The following is a 14,802-nucleotide window of genomic DNA, read 5'->3' as shown; positions in this document are numbered from 1 at the left end:
AAATTGAAGAAGATAAATAACATACTGCTGGTATATGTTTCCATATACCACATGCTTCATAGGGTCTCCAGTAGAATTATGCAGTTTTACAACTCATCAAAGCTGCAAGACCAGATAATACAAAACCAAACAACACTACATAGACATAACACATTAGGGTGGGAGTTACAGTAGAAAAATAGGAGAAGACATAAATAGGAAAAGGAGGGTAGGAAGGGACTAAGGAGGAAGGAGGAGCTAGGTGGAATGGAGGTCTGGTATTTAGTAGTTTCAACGATTTGTATCCAAGTGTATCTAAAAATGGGGTCTAATATCTTCGAACTCATAACTGGGACATGAGTTTTAGCAGCTTATATCTAGGAGTTTAGAGAGGGAAGTTTCTGTTGAATGGGCTTGGAAAAAAATACATTCTCTGTTTGATCCGGCTCTGTGGCCGTAGAGTGGTGGTTGCTGGCTGGGAGCTCAGCTCTGAAGGCAGAGCCACCGCCAGCAGCAGCACAGAAGTAAGGATGACATGGTATGGTATTTCCACCCTTACTTCTGTGTTGCGGCCTTCAGAGCTGGGTCCTCAGCCAGCAGCTGTCACTCTTCAGCCACCCATCTCTGAAGGCCACAGCGCAGAAGTAAGGCTGACATGGTATGGCACCCTTCTGCACTGCTGCTGGCAGGGTGCAGCCTTCAGAGGTGGGCACCCAGCCAGCAGCTGCTTGCTCTCCAGCCACCCAGTTCTGAAGGAAGTGCCGCTGCCAGCAGTAGGCACAGAAGTATGGGGGGCAATACCATGACCCCCCTACAGTAATCTTACGATCGCTCCTCCCCATGACCCGCTTTTTTGTTGGGACCCCCAGTTTGAGAAATGCTGGTCTCCCCTGTGAAATCTGTATAGTATAGGGTAAAAGTACACAAAAGACAAGATTTCACGGGGGAGACCAGATTTCATGGTCCGTGACATTTTTCCGTGACGTTTTTCACGGCCGTGAATTTGGTAGGGCTCCATAGGGCACATTTCCAGGCTCAGACTTGTCTTTCTTCCTTGGGATGTAGGATGCCTTCATCCAGCTGCCCTAGACCCTGAAGTGGTTGTTTGAAACCCTCTGAGTCGCTTGCACGTGCTCCCTCAGCGTTCCACCTCGGTTGTAAGTACTCTGGGTTTCTAGTTTAACCCCTTCAGGGACTACATGGCAGGAAAGGAAGGAACATAGGCACAGCAAAGGATTTTCTTAACAACAGTGACTTTACTTCTAAATCATTCAGAGTTACAGATCTTTGAAAATAGCACAAGTCCTGAGACATACCCTCCCTTAGTCTGAGCTCACTTTTTCTGTGAGCCTGAGGTTCAGCAGCATTTCAGGCTGGGCAGAGTCCATCCTGCCCTTTCTTCCTTGCAAGTCATAAGATTGGCCATACCAAAGGTCCATCTAGCCCAGTATCCTGTCTTCCAACAGTGGTCAGTGCCAGGTGCTTCATAGGGAATGAACAGAACAGGTAATCATCAAGTGATCCGTTCCCAGCTTCTGGCAAATAGAGGCTAGGGACACCTTCCCTGTCCATCCTGGCTAAAAGCCATTGATGGACCTATCCTCCAGGAATTTATCTAGTACTTTTTTGAACCCTGTTAGGTCTTGGCCTTCACAACATCCTCTGGCAAAGAGTTCCACAGGTTGACTGTGTGTTGTGCGAAGAAATATTTCCTTTTTTGTTTATTTTAAATCTGCTGCCTATTAATTTCATTGGGTGACCCCTAGTTCTTGTGTTATGAGAAGGAGTAAACAGTAATTTTTGTTGCTCTTTTCTGTACCTTTTCCAACTCCAGTATATCTTTTTGAGATGGGGTGACTACATCTGTACATAGTATTCAAGATGTGGCCATAGCATGGATTTATATAGAGGCAGTATGATATTTTCTGTCTTATTATCAGTCCCTTTCTTAATGATTCCCAACATTCTGTTCACTTTTTTGACTGCCGCTGTACATTGTGTGGATGTTTTCAGAGAACTATCCACAATGCCTCCAAGATCTTTCTTGAGTGGTAACAGCTAATTTAGATCCCATCATTTTATATGTATAGTTGGGATTATGTTTGCCAATGTGCATTACTTTGCATTTATCAGCACTGAATTTCATCTGCCATTTTGTTGCCCAGTCACCCAGTTTTGAGAGATCCCTTTGTAACTCTTTGCAGTCTGCTTTGGACTTAACTATGAGTAGTTTTGTTTCATCTGCAAATTTTGCCACCCAACTGTTTACCCCTTTTTCTAGATCATTTATGAATATGTTGAACAGTACTGGTCCCAATACAGACCTTTGGGGGACACTACTATTTACCTCTTTCCAGTCTGAAAACTGACCATTTATTCCTGCCCTTTGTTTCCTATCTTTTAACCAGTTACTGATCCATGAGAGGACCTTCCCCCTTATCCCATGACAGTTTACTTTGCTTAAGAGCCTTTGTTGAGGGATCTTGTCAAAGGCTTTCTGAAAATCTTAGTAAATTTTATATCCACTGGATTCCCCTTGTCCATATGCTTGTTGACCCCCTCAAAGAATTCTAGTAAATTGTTGAGGTGTGATTTCCCTTTACAGAAACCATGTTGACTCTTCCCCAACAAGTCATGTTCCTCTATGTGTCTGATAAGTCTGTTCTTTATTATAGTTTCAACAAATTTGTCCGGTACTGAAATTAGGCTTACTGGCCTGTGATTGCTGGCATCACCTCTGGAGCCTTTTTTAAAAAGTTGGTGTCACATAAGCTACTCGCCAGTTATCTGGTACAGAAGCTGATTTAAACTATAGGTTACATATCACAGTTAGTAGTTCTGTAATTTTACATTTGAGTTCCTTCAGAACTCTTGGGTGACTACTGTGTGGTCGTGGTGACTTATTAATGATTAGTTTATCAGTTTGTTCCAAAACCCCCTCTAATGACACCTCAGTCTGGGACAGTTCCTCAGATTTGTCACCTAAAAGAATGGCTCAGGTTTGGGAATCTCCCTCACATCCTCAGCCTTGAAGACCAATGCAAATAATGCATTTAGTTTTTCTGCAATGGCCTTATAATCCTTGAGTGTTCCTTTAGCATCTCGATTGCCCAGTGGCCCCACTGGTTGTGAAGTAGGCTTCCTGCTTCTGATGAACTTCAAAAAGTAATAGCAATTTTTTTTTAATCTTTGACTAGCTGTTCTTCAAATTCTTTTTTGGCCTTCCTAATGTGTGCTTCTTACATCCTCGTGTGGGGATGGTCAGGTGTCAGGACCTTGCTCCTACATTGGTCCTCCATCTCTGTGACGTGCTCTCATATTGAGAAGCTTCTGCCTCACCAGTCACGCTTCCCTCTTTTTGTGGGCCCCTGTGTAGAGAGACCATTGCTCCATGGGAGTGGGCCAGTAATTGACACAAACTAAATTTATGTCCTCACATTGCTGTCTAATGGTTTAGGGATAGGTTTCAGAGTAACAGCCGTGTTAGTCTGTATTCGCAAAAAGAAAAGGAGTACTTGTGGCACCTTAGAGACTAACCAATTTATTTGAGCATGAGCTTTCGTGAGCTACAGCTCACTTCATCGGATCCACAGTATGCATCCGATGAAGTGAGCTGTAGCTCACGAAAGCTCATGCTCAAATAAATTGGTTTAGGGATAGTCCTTCAATAAAGTGTCAAACACCTTTCTCAGGGACTGCTGCTGTCTGGGCATGTCCAGGCTTGTGCAGTTACAGTGTCCACTATTTTTATAGATAGTACATGCCTGAGTTAATAATCTGAGCAGACATATCTCACTGTGTCACTGTGATATCTTCAAAATGTGTAAATTTAAAAAACACATTTGGTAAATGTTATCCCACTTTGCATGGCAGCTAATCAGTATAGTTCAGTTCTGCCCTGTTTACATCTAGTGTATTTTTAAAGAAAATAATTGTTACTAATATTGATATTCCTCACCTCTTTAAATTTTAGGTGTCCCTTTTCCACCAACACATCGCTTGTCATCTGAAGAAATGTTTGATATAGATGGAAAACCTAGGGTTGATATTTTGAAGAACCACTTAGTAAAAGAAGGTCGGGTAGATGAAGAAATTGCACTTAGAATCATCAATGAGGGTGCTGCAATTCTACGAAGAGAGAAAACTATAATAGAAGTTGAAGCTCCAATTACAGGTAATACCTTTAGTTTATATCTTTGATGCTCAAAGTAAAAATTTCACATAATTTTCATTAGAAGGCCTTTCCTTGGGGGGAAAATAAATGTAAAGATATCTGTATCATAAGAATCATGTTGAACTTTCCCTCAGAGCTACTTTTGTATAACTCTCCTTGAGTACTCAACATAACGTTGCATCAAAAAATTATGTGGAAGAAGGGAAGGAATAAAACCTGTCTGGAAAAAGCAGTAGGATTGGTAATACAATGTCAACAGGCAAAGTAGTTTCTATAATCGTAACACTAATAAATGTTACTAAAAGATGTAATAATCCAGAAGAGAAAAATGAGCTTCAAAGAGGAGATTGGATTGTACTGCAGTCTAAAATTTGTGGGATGGTGCTAGAGCATCCATTTGCTGAAACAAATATTTTGAACAGGAGTTGTGAATGAGGAATATTCATGATTGCTTTCCCTAAGAATCCAAGTTTTCGTGTGAAATGTGATCTCTTGGTAGTCTTAACTCAAACAAGTTAAGACTAACCTGATAAAACTGTTGTGTATTATTTAGTACAATAGAAAGGACTTGATCCAGTTGGAAAGTTGAAATGGCTTTTGTTTTTGAAAAGATACTGTAATGCTTTCAGGTTCTGACCAGTCACAGACCATATTTGACTTGGATAAAGATGCTACTTTAATCTTTCTCTTTTTATTTTAAAAGAGACAAATAACCAGATTAAAAATGTATTGTTTACATTATATAGCTGCCATTCAGAGTGAATACAAATTGATTATTTATGGAATTTTTTATTTCAGATATTTTAAAAGTTTAAATTAAATGCATTTTTCTTTTTAAAATAAACCTATTCATAATTTCAAATTCAATTTAACCTATGTATAGGTCTAAACTTATTATACTCTATTAAAATCATTACAGTTGAATTTAAAAAAATAATTTAGTAGTACATGTTTGCTGCCAAAGTCTTCAAGAAAGTCAAACCACTGAACTGGTGGAAGTCATTAGCTAAGCACTTGGAATCAGAGTTTGTTGAATTGTTAAACCAGCTTTTGACGGCAGTCGCCTCTTCTGCAGGTGTGGAGAGAATACTGTCGTCATTTCAGTTTATTCAACTAGTTCACTTCAATGAATAGCTCATTCAGAGTTGAAAAACCGAATGGAAACTGAAAAAAGCAGGAGAGCTTGTCTTCCACTCCCAGTCTATCAATAAAAATGAAGTAGGAGGAGATGAGCTCTAAAATTTTAAACATGATGACCAGAAATAATCAGTTCAATTCACTAATTACTGGTAATACTTCCTTTGTTTAAAAAATCAGTTAGTTTTACATGTAAAATATGTTTTGATACATTTTTTAAACTAAAAAATAATTTAAAATAATTGTGCATATTTAATTTAATTCTACTTTTTATCCCAATGCAGCTTGACATGAGTAAAAAATTAATTCTCTAGTAAATAAAGAAATGTCATTCACCGTTTTTAAAAATAACTGAAAATTAAGAATTTGAATAAATGTTAAACTATCTAATTGCTTAAATAAATGTGTCTAGATATAGCTTATCCTACTTGTTAGCAAAAAAAAGGAGGACCAAATTTAGTGTAAAGGCTATATTTAGTTGTAAATCAACATGTTTTATTGTTTACCAGACAAGAAGAATGAACCTTTCTTTAGGAAAATATGTTGTGTCTCTGTAGTTAGTTTATAAATTTTTTCCCCCTTAAATAAGAGAGTTCATGTTCATTTAAACAGTATTTTTGTTTCAGTGTGTGGTGATATTCACGGCCAGTTCTTTGATCTAATGAAGCTGTTTGAAGTTGGAGGATCACCTGCTAATACAAGATACCTCTTCCTTGGTGACTATGTAGACAGAGGTTATTTTAGTATAGAGGTAACTGTATACATTAATTTGTTCTGTCCTAAACCTTACTGTAAGAAAACTTTTTTTATCTTCTTGTAAAATACACAGTTCTTCTGACCTCTGAATGTGAATTTTTCCTTGCTATGCTTCATTCCATCCCAAAGACCAGTTAACAAAGACATACTGACTAGTGCCTCAGCCTGCCCTTTTGGAACCACCAGCCCTACTGATTTCCCCGCCTTCCCATAGCCATCTTTGCAGAGGATGGACCGTAGGGCATCTGTAGCATTCACAGTCCATGCTCTTAACATGTAGCCAGGGGCACGAAGTATGCTGTATCCTGTTGCTTCTGAGATTCTCTCAAGCTTCATTGGTCCAGGAGTTGGGAAGTGTTGGAGAACTGGTCCAGAAAGAGTTGGATGGTAGATTAAATTTAGAGTTTAACTTGACAGTGCCTTTAAATTTTAAAGTTAATTTTAAAAAAAAGTTTGACACAAATTAAGTTGTAAATACATTTGTTGGCATAGCTTTTTAAGTAGTCTACGCTAGGGCATAATGTATGCTATTTTGTAGTATTTTAAAATTGTAATATTTCAGAAGCAGTATGCATATGTGTACCATTCAGGTGTGTGCACAGTGCTGTTTTACGTTGGTGTGATAAGCAAAAGATAATGCAGTGATGCCTCAGAAATCAACATATAAAGAATAGTTAAAATGAAGGACACTCCGCACAGCATTCCTTGAATTTTCATGTCCTGTTTTGGTTGATTACAGAAATGCTTCTGCTTATATTGTAAACACTGTTCTTGACAGATGTGAAGGCTGTATTTGCATCCTTTCAGAACATCTGGAAACAACGTATCTTAAACCATTGGAACTTATTCAAGCTTTACAACCATAAGAGCTATGAAATGCTTTGGAGTTGGGACTATATTCAGTATTTAATAAAAGCAGACTCATTTTATCCCCTCAGGCAGTGGGGACTTCTTTTTAATATGCCTGTGATATTAGCTAGTATAAACTTAAAAAAAACCACTTAATCGTTCATAAGACTTGCTTTTTTCTCATAGAGTGACTTGCCTGCTTCAGTGCTGTACAGAGTGGCTACTAATGGATCAGCACAGTTCATAGTGGGGTATTTGACTGGAGCAGGATTGCTGCAAGAGCATGGGAGGGCTATGCTTTGTGGACATATGCAAAGGAAAGAAAAGTAGATTAAAATCACCTCCATCCCTGAAATTCCTGCTATAGTCTTTGTTTGGTTATCCAACAGGTTTTATCCAGTTTGACCTGGACCTTTTAAAAATTTTTATGTTTTTGATCACTTTTAAATCTCTTATCTTATTCTGTCTGTAATCTTTGGTAAATAAACTGTTCAGTCCCTGATAGAAAAATACTTGATCTTTACTTTAATTTTGTGCTCAGAGACCTATTCTTACAGTTCATTTTGAAGCATGTTTATTTCAGTAACTCTTTCCAGTGTTAAAATAAAACCTTAGTCAAGAGCAGGAATACATAGACCTTGCCCACTTGAGTGCTGCAGTAACACTCAGACAGGAGCCTGAAGACTGAACCCACTTTATACGGTATAGTCAGATGCCCTAATTTTTAATATCGAAGGGAGAGTCCTGTGGAAACTGTCCTGTGGTTCCAGTATGAAGTAAGTCCAAGCTATTGGATCAAGATGAAGTTGACCTGTAAATTGTCTGTACTGCACTTCCGTATTAAAAATAAGGTGGCATGAAGAGTTTCGTGGGTCACACTGTGGCCATCCGTCACTTATTTTAAAACAAATGTCAGTGCAGAAAAGGTACTGCTACAACAATGGTGTGTTATTTAAAGGGATTTTTTGGTTTTGTACATACTGTCTGCTGTAAAAGCAAATGTATTTTTACTACTGCATAAATTGACATTAAAGTGCAAATTTCCAATGGCTTGTTTAAATTAATTCCTAAATATAAATAACTAAAGAATCAAAAGGAAGCTACCATTTTGCCAGTCTCTTCTCTTACCAATATATGTTTGCTCATTTAATGTACAAATTTACTTAGTCAATAATAATTACCTCTTAAATTTGTAAAAGTCTTCAGCCTCTATCCTTATCTGTTGATTAGTACTTCCTTTGTTACAAACTGTCAGCAGATTGGGCTGCTGGCTGGGAAGCATTAATAAAGTGTTAATATTCTTTGAAATACAGCAGAACAATTTATAGCTATGGAAATACTGAAAGACTGGCAGGTATTTTTTTTTTAAATGTGAAAATGTGAAGATTTTGTTTAATATATATCTTCTTTTTGTTAAGGATTGTTTTGCTGTCAGATATTTGAATTAATCTTTGGGGTTTTCGTTTATGTTAAAAAGTGTTTTTGGATATATTTCACAGTAAATGTATCTTTAAAAAAAAATTAAAGTATCCTTTTTTGTGTGAATACATGCTTACTGTTCCCCACAAAAACAGTTTTGGGTTTTTTAATAAAAGAGACTAGAGCGAATGATAGATTTAGCCTTGTGTGTCTTAAAAAAAAAAAAAATCAAACAAAAATAATCTCTGAATCAGGTTAGTGTAGTTTGAGCATAGAGGAAAAAATAAGTTTCAATCTAAAACGTGCATTAGAATAATAAAATGTAAGCCCCAGATTGTCCGCATTCTTGTCTCAGGTAGTAATGGATCCTAAATTAAGGGATTTTTTTCCCCTGATGCTCTTCTGAAAATAGGGGAAGTATGGTTTTCTTTCTGTAATTGCAGTAGTGGTAAAATAAAGCTCATTACTGTGATTTCACCATATACAAAGTCTGATAATTGAATAAGAATTAACTTTCCAACTTTGCTACATCAGTAATGTTTTTTAAGAAATTGTTTTTAAAAATAAAAAGGGCAGAATAATCTCTAGGTGTTCTGGGTGTTGCTGTTTTAAACATAAGCTTTTTTGTGTCATTGCTTCAGTTTTTACCAAAAAAAAGCAACAAAACTCTCTCCCTTCCTCTACCAATTAATCTCTAGAATCTTTACTTTGAGGTCAGATTATATGAACAATAGATGTCTCCACAGATAAACTCATCAGAATTGTACTAAATTGACAGTATATTTTTATCGATGAACATCCACTGAAGTACACTTTTTTCCTGAGGCCTGTTTTTAACTGTTTTTTGAGGAAAGTAAAAACTTGCTTGCATAATTCAGATGCTGAATTTGTCGTCTGAATCAGGAGAGCAATGTTATGAAATGATCCTCATTGTCAATATTCGAAATAGTACCTTGAGTGGCGCACATTTGAAGCCATTGTTAATGTTCTTTTTCTTCATAAGGGGACAGTGTTTTTTTTGTTGGCAACCTTTCAATAAAAATTATTGTAAATTTAATTTGTTTCATCATTGTAAACCTTTGTTTTTCAACAGTGTGTGCTGTATTTATGGGTCTTGAAGATTCTGTATCCAAATACATTATTTCTTTTGAGAGGCAACCATGAATGCAGACACCTCACAGAATATTTTACCTTTAAGCAAGAATGTAAGTACTATATCGGAATATAGTATTGGGTTACTGCCAAACTAGTACTTTCCGTTCTGTTTTACAATTATCTCTTTAGAAAAAAATCTAAAAATGCTATTAAGGGACTGCTCCTGCAAACATTCTCATGCATAGTTGTATTGACTTAAATGGAACTACAAGCCATTATAAGCATGGTGGGAGCAAGTGTGTGCAGAACTGGACTCTGTAAAGATATATTTTATAGTCTATTTGTATATTTTAAAATCTTTTGAGGTTTAATTTTTATGGAAATTTGTGGAACATCAGCACAAAAGTCCTTGGCCTTGTCACTAAAAGATCTGAAACTCACCATTTATACCTTATTATTCTGTATAATAGGCTATACTACATGATTTTACGTTATTTTCACTTTTCTGTATTATTTAACATTTTAAAAAACAGTTATAGCCAGGGTGGATTTGATTTAAATCACTAGTCAGGAAGACTCTATTTAATCATGGTTTTCTACATAAAAGTGCATTCTTGTTGGTAGTTGTAACCTTCATACATATTCTTCACAACTCAGAGATAGATGTAGGTTTCATTTTTAGAAGGTACACACTATACATTTTTAAACAGTGATTTATTTTGAAAACTTTTCAGATTAGTTTTACAGTTATATCAGAAAATGAATGATTGGTTATTTCATTTACCAAAGGTAATTGAAGCAGATATTTATGAAATCATTGGGGCGTGAACTATCTCCACAGCTTACTCATTAATATTTGGAGGATTTTCTTGCCATGCTGTATTAGGAGGAGAACATCACCAGAGAGACATTTAAATTGTTTTATTTAACTAAAACAATGTTATGTATTCTGGATTTTTTTCTTCAACAGCAAACATATAATATTTTAACAGAACAAGCATATGAATTTTTGAATTTAGTTAAAAATTCAAGTTTTTTAAAATCTGGTTTGTTTTTGTTAAAATTGTTTTTAACTAAAATAGTTAAATATTTTTTTAAAAAAAATTAAATGGACTATGTCAGCCAGGTCAACATGAGAAACTTAAAATATTGCATTCTGCAGCTAACTCAGTCATCTTCACCTTTATTTTCCTGTTTGTTCATAATCTGGAAAAGAAAAACAAGCTTTCCTGCTTTTCCAGGTCCCAAACAATTTCTCAATTTGGAATGAATTAGTCCAAAGGAAGAAAATATTCTTTCTACACCGGCAGAAGAAGTTACTGCTGTTTAAGTGAGATTATCACTTCAACAGTCTCTGAATCCAAGTGCTCAAGTGACTTCCACCAGTTCATTGGTGTGACTTACTTTAAAACCTAGGGAGGTGGTGGAATCTCCATCCTTAGCAGTTTTTAAGGCCTGGCTTGACAAAGCCCCCTCTGGGATGATTTAGTTGGGTTTGGTCCTGCTTTGAGCAGGGGGTTGGACTGGATGACCTCCTGAGGTCTCTTCCAACCCTAATATTCTATGATTCTATGAAAACATCATCAGCAAGCATATATTTCTTGAATGGTGCACCCTTAGCTCTGAAGTTATAGTTGGCATTATGGAGGAATGATTGCTGGATGTCCATGTCATAGCCAACTCCTCTTCTTCAGCAGTTAAGGTTTGACCCTGGTACCGAGTATTGAGAATATTTGCAAGAAAATGAGCTTGCCCCATTCATTTTTTTAATGCTTGTAATTTAACTCCGTCGTTTCTCTTTTTAAGATCTCACTCAGTTCCTTCCAAATTTCAGCAGCATCGGCAATAAAACAGCTACTTCCCTGCATTTTGTTCAAGGCTACAGAAATAGGCTTCAAGGTACTCAGCATGTGTTCAACATTTCTCTTAAGTGCAATGTTGAGAACTGTGGCTGTGACAGTGCCATCTATTTTTTCACAATTTTGTTCACAAACTGTCATCAGATTAGGCCAGTTCTTGAGATAGTGCTCAAAACAGTCCACTACTGAGTTTCATCGCACATCTTGTGGGAGAGTTAGCTTGGTTCCTCCCACTATTTTCAGAGCAGCTGCTGCAAAGTGGTTGTTACAGAAGTATTTTGCAATTTCTACAACATTAGCCTTTATTTCTGGAACACTGAAGTCTTTGGCTAGGAGGTGCATCAAATGAGCACTGCAACGTATTTTATAAGCTTGGGACTCTCTTCTAAATAATGTCTTCTCATCTTGGATACATTTGCAGCATTGTCTGTGACCAAGCTGCATACTAGACATTTGAATTTTTTTCAGTTTGTTACAGCTTTTACTGCTACTTCTTGTAAGTATTCTGCTGTGTGTACGTTTCCTGATGTATCAATTGTTTCTGTAAGGAAGACATTCTCTTCTACTGTTGTCACACAAGCACATACAACAGGATCATTGTGGACATTGCTCCACCCATCAAGACTCAGGTTAACAATTTTACCCGCTAGACCTTTTGCACACTGCTCAATTTCTCTTTCATACACTTTATCCAGCAATTTGCCTGCGACATCTGCTCTGTTGGGTGGACTGTATCCTGGTCTTAATGACTGAACCGTGTTAATGAAGTGTGGGTTCTCAATCATACGGAATGGAGAGTTTGTTGCATAAACTGGGCAATTTTTTCATCAATTACCTCTTTTTGTAATCTGCTAGCTCTTATCACAAACTTATCTATGGTGGTTTCTGGATGATAGAGATTGGAAAAAGGCAAATATAGTGCCCATATTTTAAAAAGGGAAGAAAGAGAACCCGGGGAACTACAGACGGGTCAGTCTCACTTCAGTCCCTGGCAAAATCATGGAGCTGGTCCTCAAGGAATCCATTTTGAAGCACTTGGAGGAGAGGAAGGTGATCAAGAACAGTCAGCATGGATTCACCAAGGGCAAGTAATGCCTGACCAACCTGATTGCCTTCTATGATGAGATAACTGGCTCTGTGGATATAGGAAAAGTGGTGGATGTGGTATATCTTGACTTTAGCAAAGCTTTTGATACGGTCTCCCACAGTATTCTTGCCAGCAAGTTAAAAAAGTATGGATTGGATGAACGGACTAGAAGGTGGATAGAAAGCTGGCTAGATTGTCGGGCTCAACGGGTAGTGATCAATGGCTCAATGTCTAGTTGGTAGCCGTTATCAAGCGGAGCGTCTCGGGTTGGTTTTGTTCAACATCTTTATTAATGATCTGGATGATGCGATTAATTGCACGCTCAGCAAGTTCTCAGATGACACTAAGCTGAGGGGAGAGGTAGATATGCTGGAGGGCAGGGATAGGGTCCAGAGTGACCTAGACAAATCGGAGGATTGGGCCAAAAGAAATCTGATGAGGTTCAACAAGTACAAGTGCAGAGTTCTGCACTTAGGACGGAAGAATCCCATGCACTGCTACAGGCTGAGGACCAAGTGGCTACGCAGCAGTTCTTCAGAAAAGGACCTGGGGATTACAGTGGACGAGAAGCTGGATATGAGTCAACAGTGTGCCCTTGTTGCCAAGAAGGCCAACGGCATATTGGGCTGTATTAGTAGGAGCATTGCCGGCAGATCGAGGGAAGTGATTATTCCCCTCTATTCGGCACTGGTGATGCCACATCTGGATTATTGCGTCCAGTTTTGGTCCCCCCCCCCCACTACAGAAGGTATGTGGACAAATTGGAGAGAGTCCAGCGGAGGGCAATGAAAATGATTAGGGGGCTGGGACACATGGCTTATGAGGAGAGGCTGAGGGAACGGGTTATTTAGTCTGCAAAAGCGAAGAGTGAAGGGAGATTTGATAGGAGCCTTCAACTACCTGAACGGCGGTTCCAAAGAGGATGGAGCTTGGCTGTTCTCAGTGGTGGCAGATGACAGAACAAGGAGCAATGGTCTCAAGTTGCAGTGTGGGAGGCCTAGGTTGGATATTAGGAAACACTATTTCACTAGGTGGGTGGTGAAGCACTGGAATGGGTTACCTAGAGAGGTGGTGGAATCTCCATCCTTGGAGGATTTTAAGGCCTGGCTTGACAAAGCCCTGGCTAGGATGGTTTAGTGGGTGTTGGTCCTGCTTTGAGCAGGGGCTTGGACTAGATGACTTCCTGACGTCTCTTCCAACACTGATATTCTATGATTCCCAAACTGGGTCTCTCTTACGGCCTGCTGCCTTTTTCCTTTCTAGTGGTATGGTAGATCTCAAATCAATGAAGGCTACACTCAGAAAGACCTCAAGACTTCTGGAATATGCTGCTCAAACAGTTTCACTTTTGTTTCTATTGCCTGTCCCTCCCTTCTCACATTTATCTCTAGGCTTCTTCTCCTTGTCCAGATCTATTCTGCTCCCAACAATCTTCTGTTCGTTGAACTTTTTGAAATTTCGCACTTTTAGAGAGAGGTAAGGCATTGACTCTGTGTACACAAATTTGCAGAGGGACAATAGGGTTGAGGTCTGTTGTTTCTCACCTATACATATTTATTTAAAAAACATTTTTGCTGTTAACAAGCATGTTATCTCTGGAGACACAAATCCACAGTTTGAGAACTGCAAAACTAAGCATCTCTGATGGTATCTTCTAGCCTGAGCACTGAGTCCCATTGGGTAGATAGAAAGATTAACCTAAATAATCCATACAGAAACCTCTGGAACCTCATAAGATTGGGTCCCTAATCCATGAACTATTGGAACTCATTTACAAAACTTTCTTAAACATTACATTAATATATTCTCTCATACATAGAATTAGAATTTATAATCCCTGTTCCTTGATGAGATACATTATAACTCAAAGATATCTTCATTAAAACTATCTTTAGATAGGCTTTTTCCTCAAAAAGCATTTTATCAAAAATCCGATTTAAATAAAAAAAATCCTATTTTATTTTTTAATCATTGATTTTTGTCCACCCTGGTTGTAACACTTTGTCCATATTTTATATTTGAGGATGCAGAGGAAGAGGCAAATATAAGTTTAAATTTTGGAAAGAAATTTTTCTTGAAGCAGCTTTGCCTGTGTCTTGATTTTTAAATTTAATAAAATGTGCCATTTTTCTATTTTTAGTATTTGCCATATAAAACTGTTTTTAAATTTGAAAACACCAATACGGTATTTTCTTCATGTTGCGTAATAGTCTTAATGATTTGTTTTTTCTTCTCTACAGGTAAAATAAAGTATTCAGAAAGAGTCTATGATGCTTGTATGGAAGCTTTTGATTGCCTCCCTCTTGCTGCACTTTTAAACCAACAGTTTCTTTGTGTTCATGGTGGACTTTCACCAGAAATAAACACACTAGATGACATTAAGAGAGTGAGTATGTTTGTGTATTTCTAAAAAACTGGGGGTGGGGGATTTGTAAGACTCCTTTCAA

The 14,802-nt window shown here is 37.7% G+C and overlaps 1 protein-coding gene across 7 annotated transcripts in view; it reads left to right on the top strand.

Annotated features, from left to right (window-relative positions):
* Positions 1-14,802, top strand: part of PPP3CB (protein phosphatase 3 catalytic subunit beta) — a 68,136-nt gene that overhangs the window by 18,370 nt on the left and 34,964 nt on the right. For 6 of the 7 annotated variants that reach the window (XM_074958439.1, XM_074958436.1, XM_074958437.1 and 3 more), the window contains exons 2-5: positions 3,953-4,153; positions 5,917-6,041; positions 9,408-9,519; positions 14,596-14,741. In XM_074958439.1, coding sequence (XP_074814540.1) covers positions 3,994-4,153; positions 5,917-6,041; positions 9,408-9,519; positions 14,596-14,741 — 543 coding nt within the window. In that variant the 5' untranslated portion in view covers positions 3,953-3,993. Of the gene's footprint in view, positions 1-1,046; positions 1,137-3,952; positions 4,154-5,916; positions 6,042-9,407; positions 9,520-14,595; positions 14,742-14,802 lie in introns of those variants that run through there. The other variant, XM_074958440.1, reaches the window with a different exon arrangement.

Source organism: Natator depressus, chromosome 7, assembly GCF_965152275.1.
Source record: "Natator depressus isolate rNatDep1 chromosome 7, rNatDep2.hap1, whole genome shotgun sequence".
Taxonomy (NCBI): domain Eukaryota; kingdom Metazoa; phylum Chordata; order Testudines; family Cheloniidae; genus Natator; species Natator depressus.
This window is presented reverse-complemented; position numbering and strand designations above follow the sequence as displayed.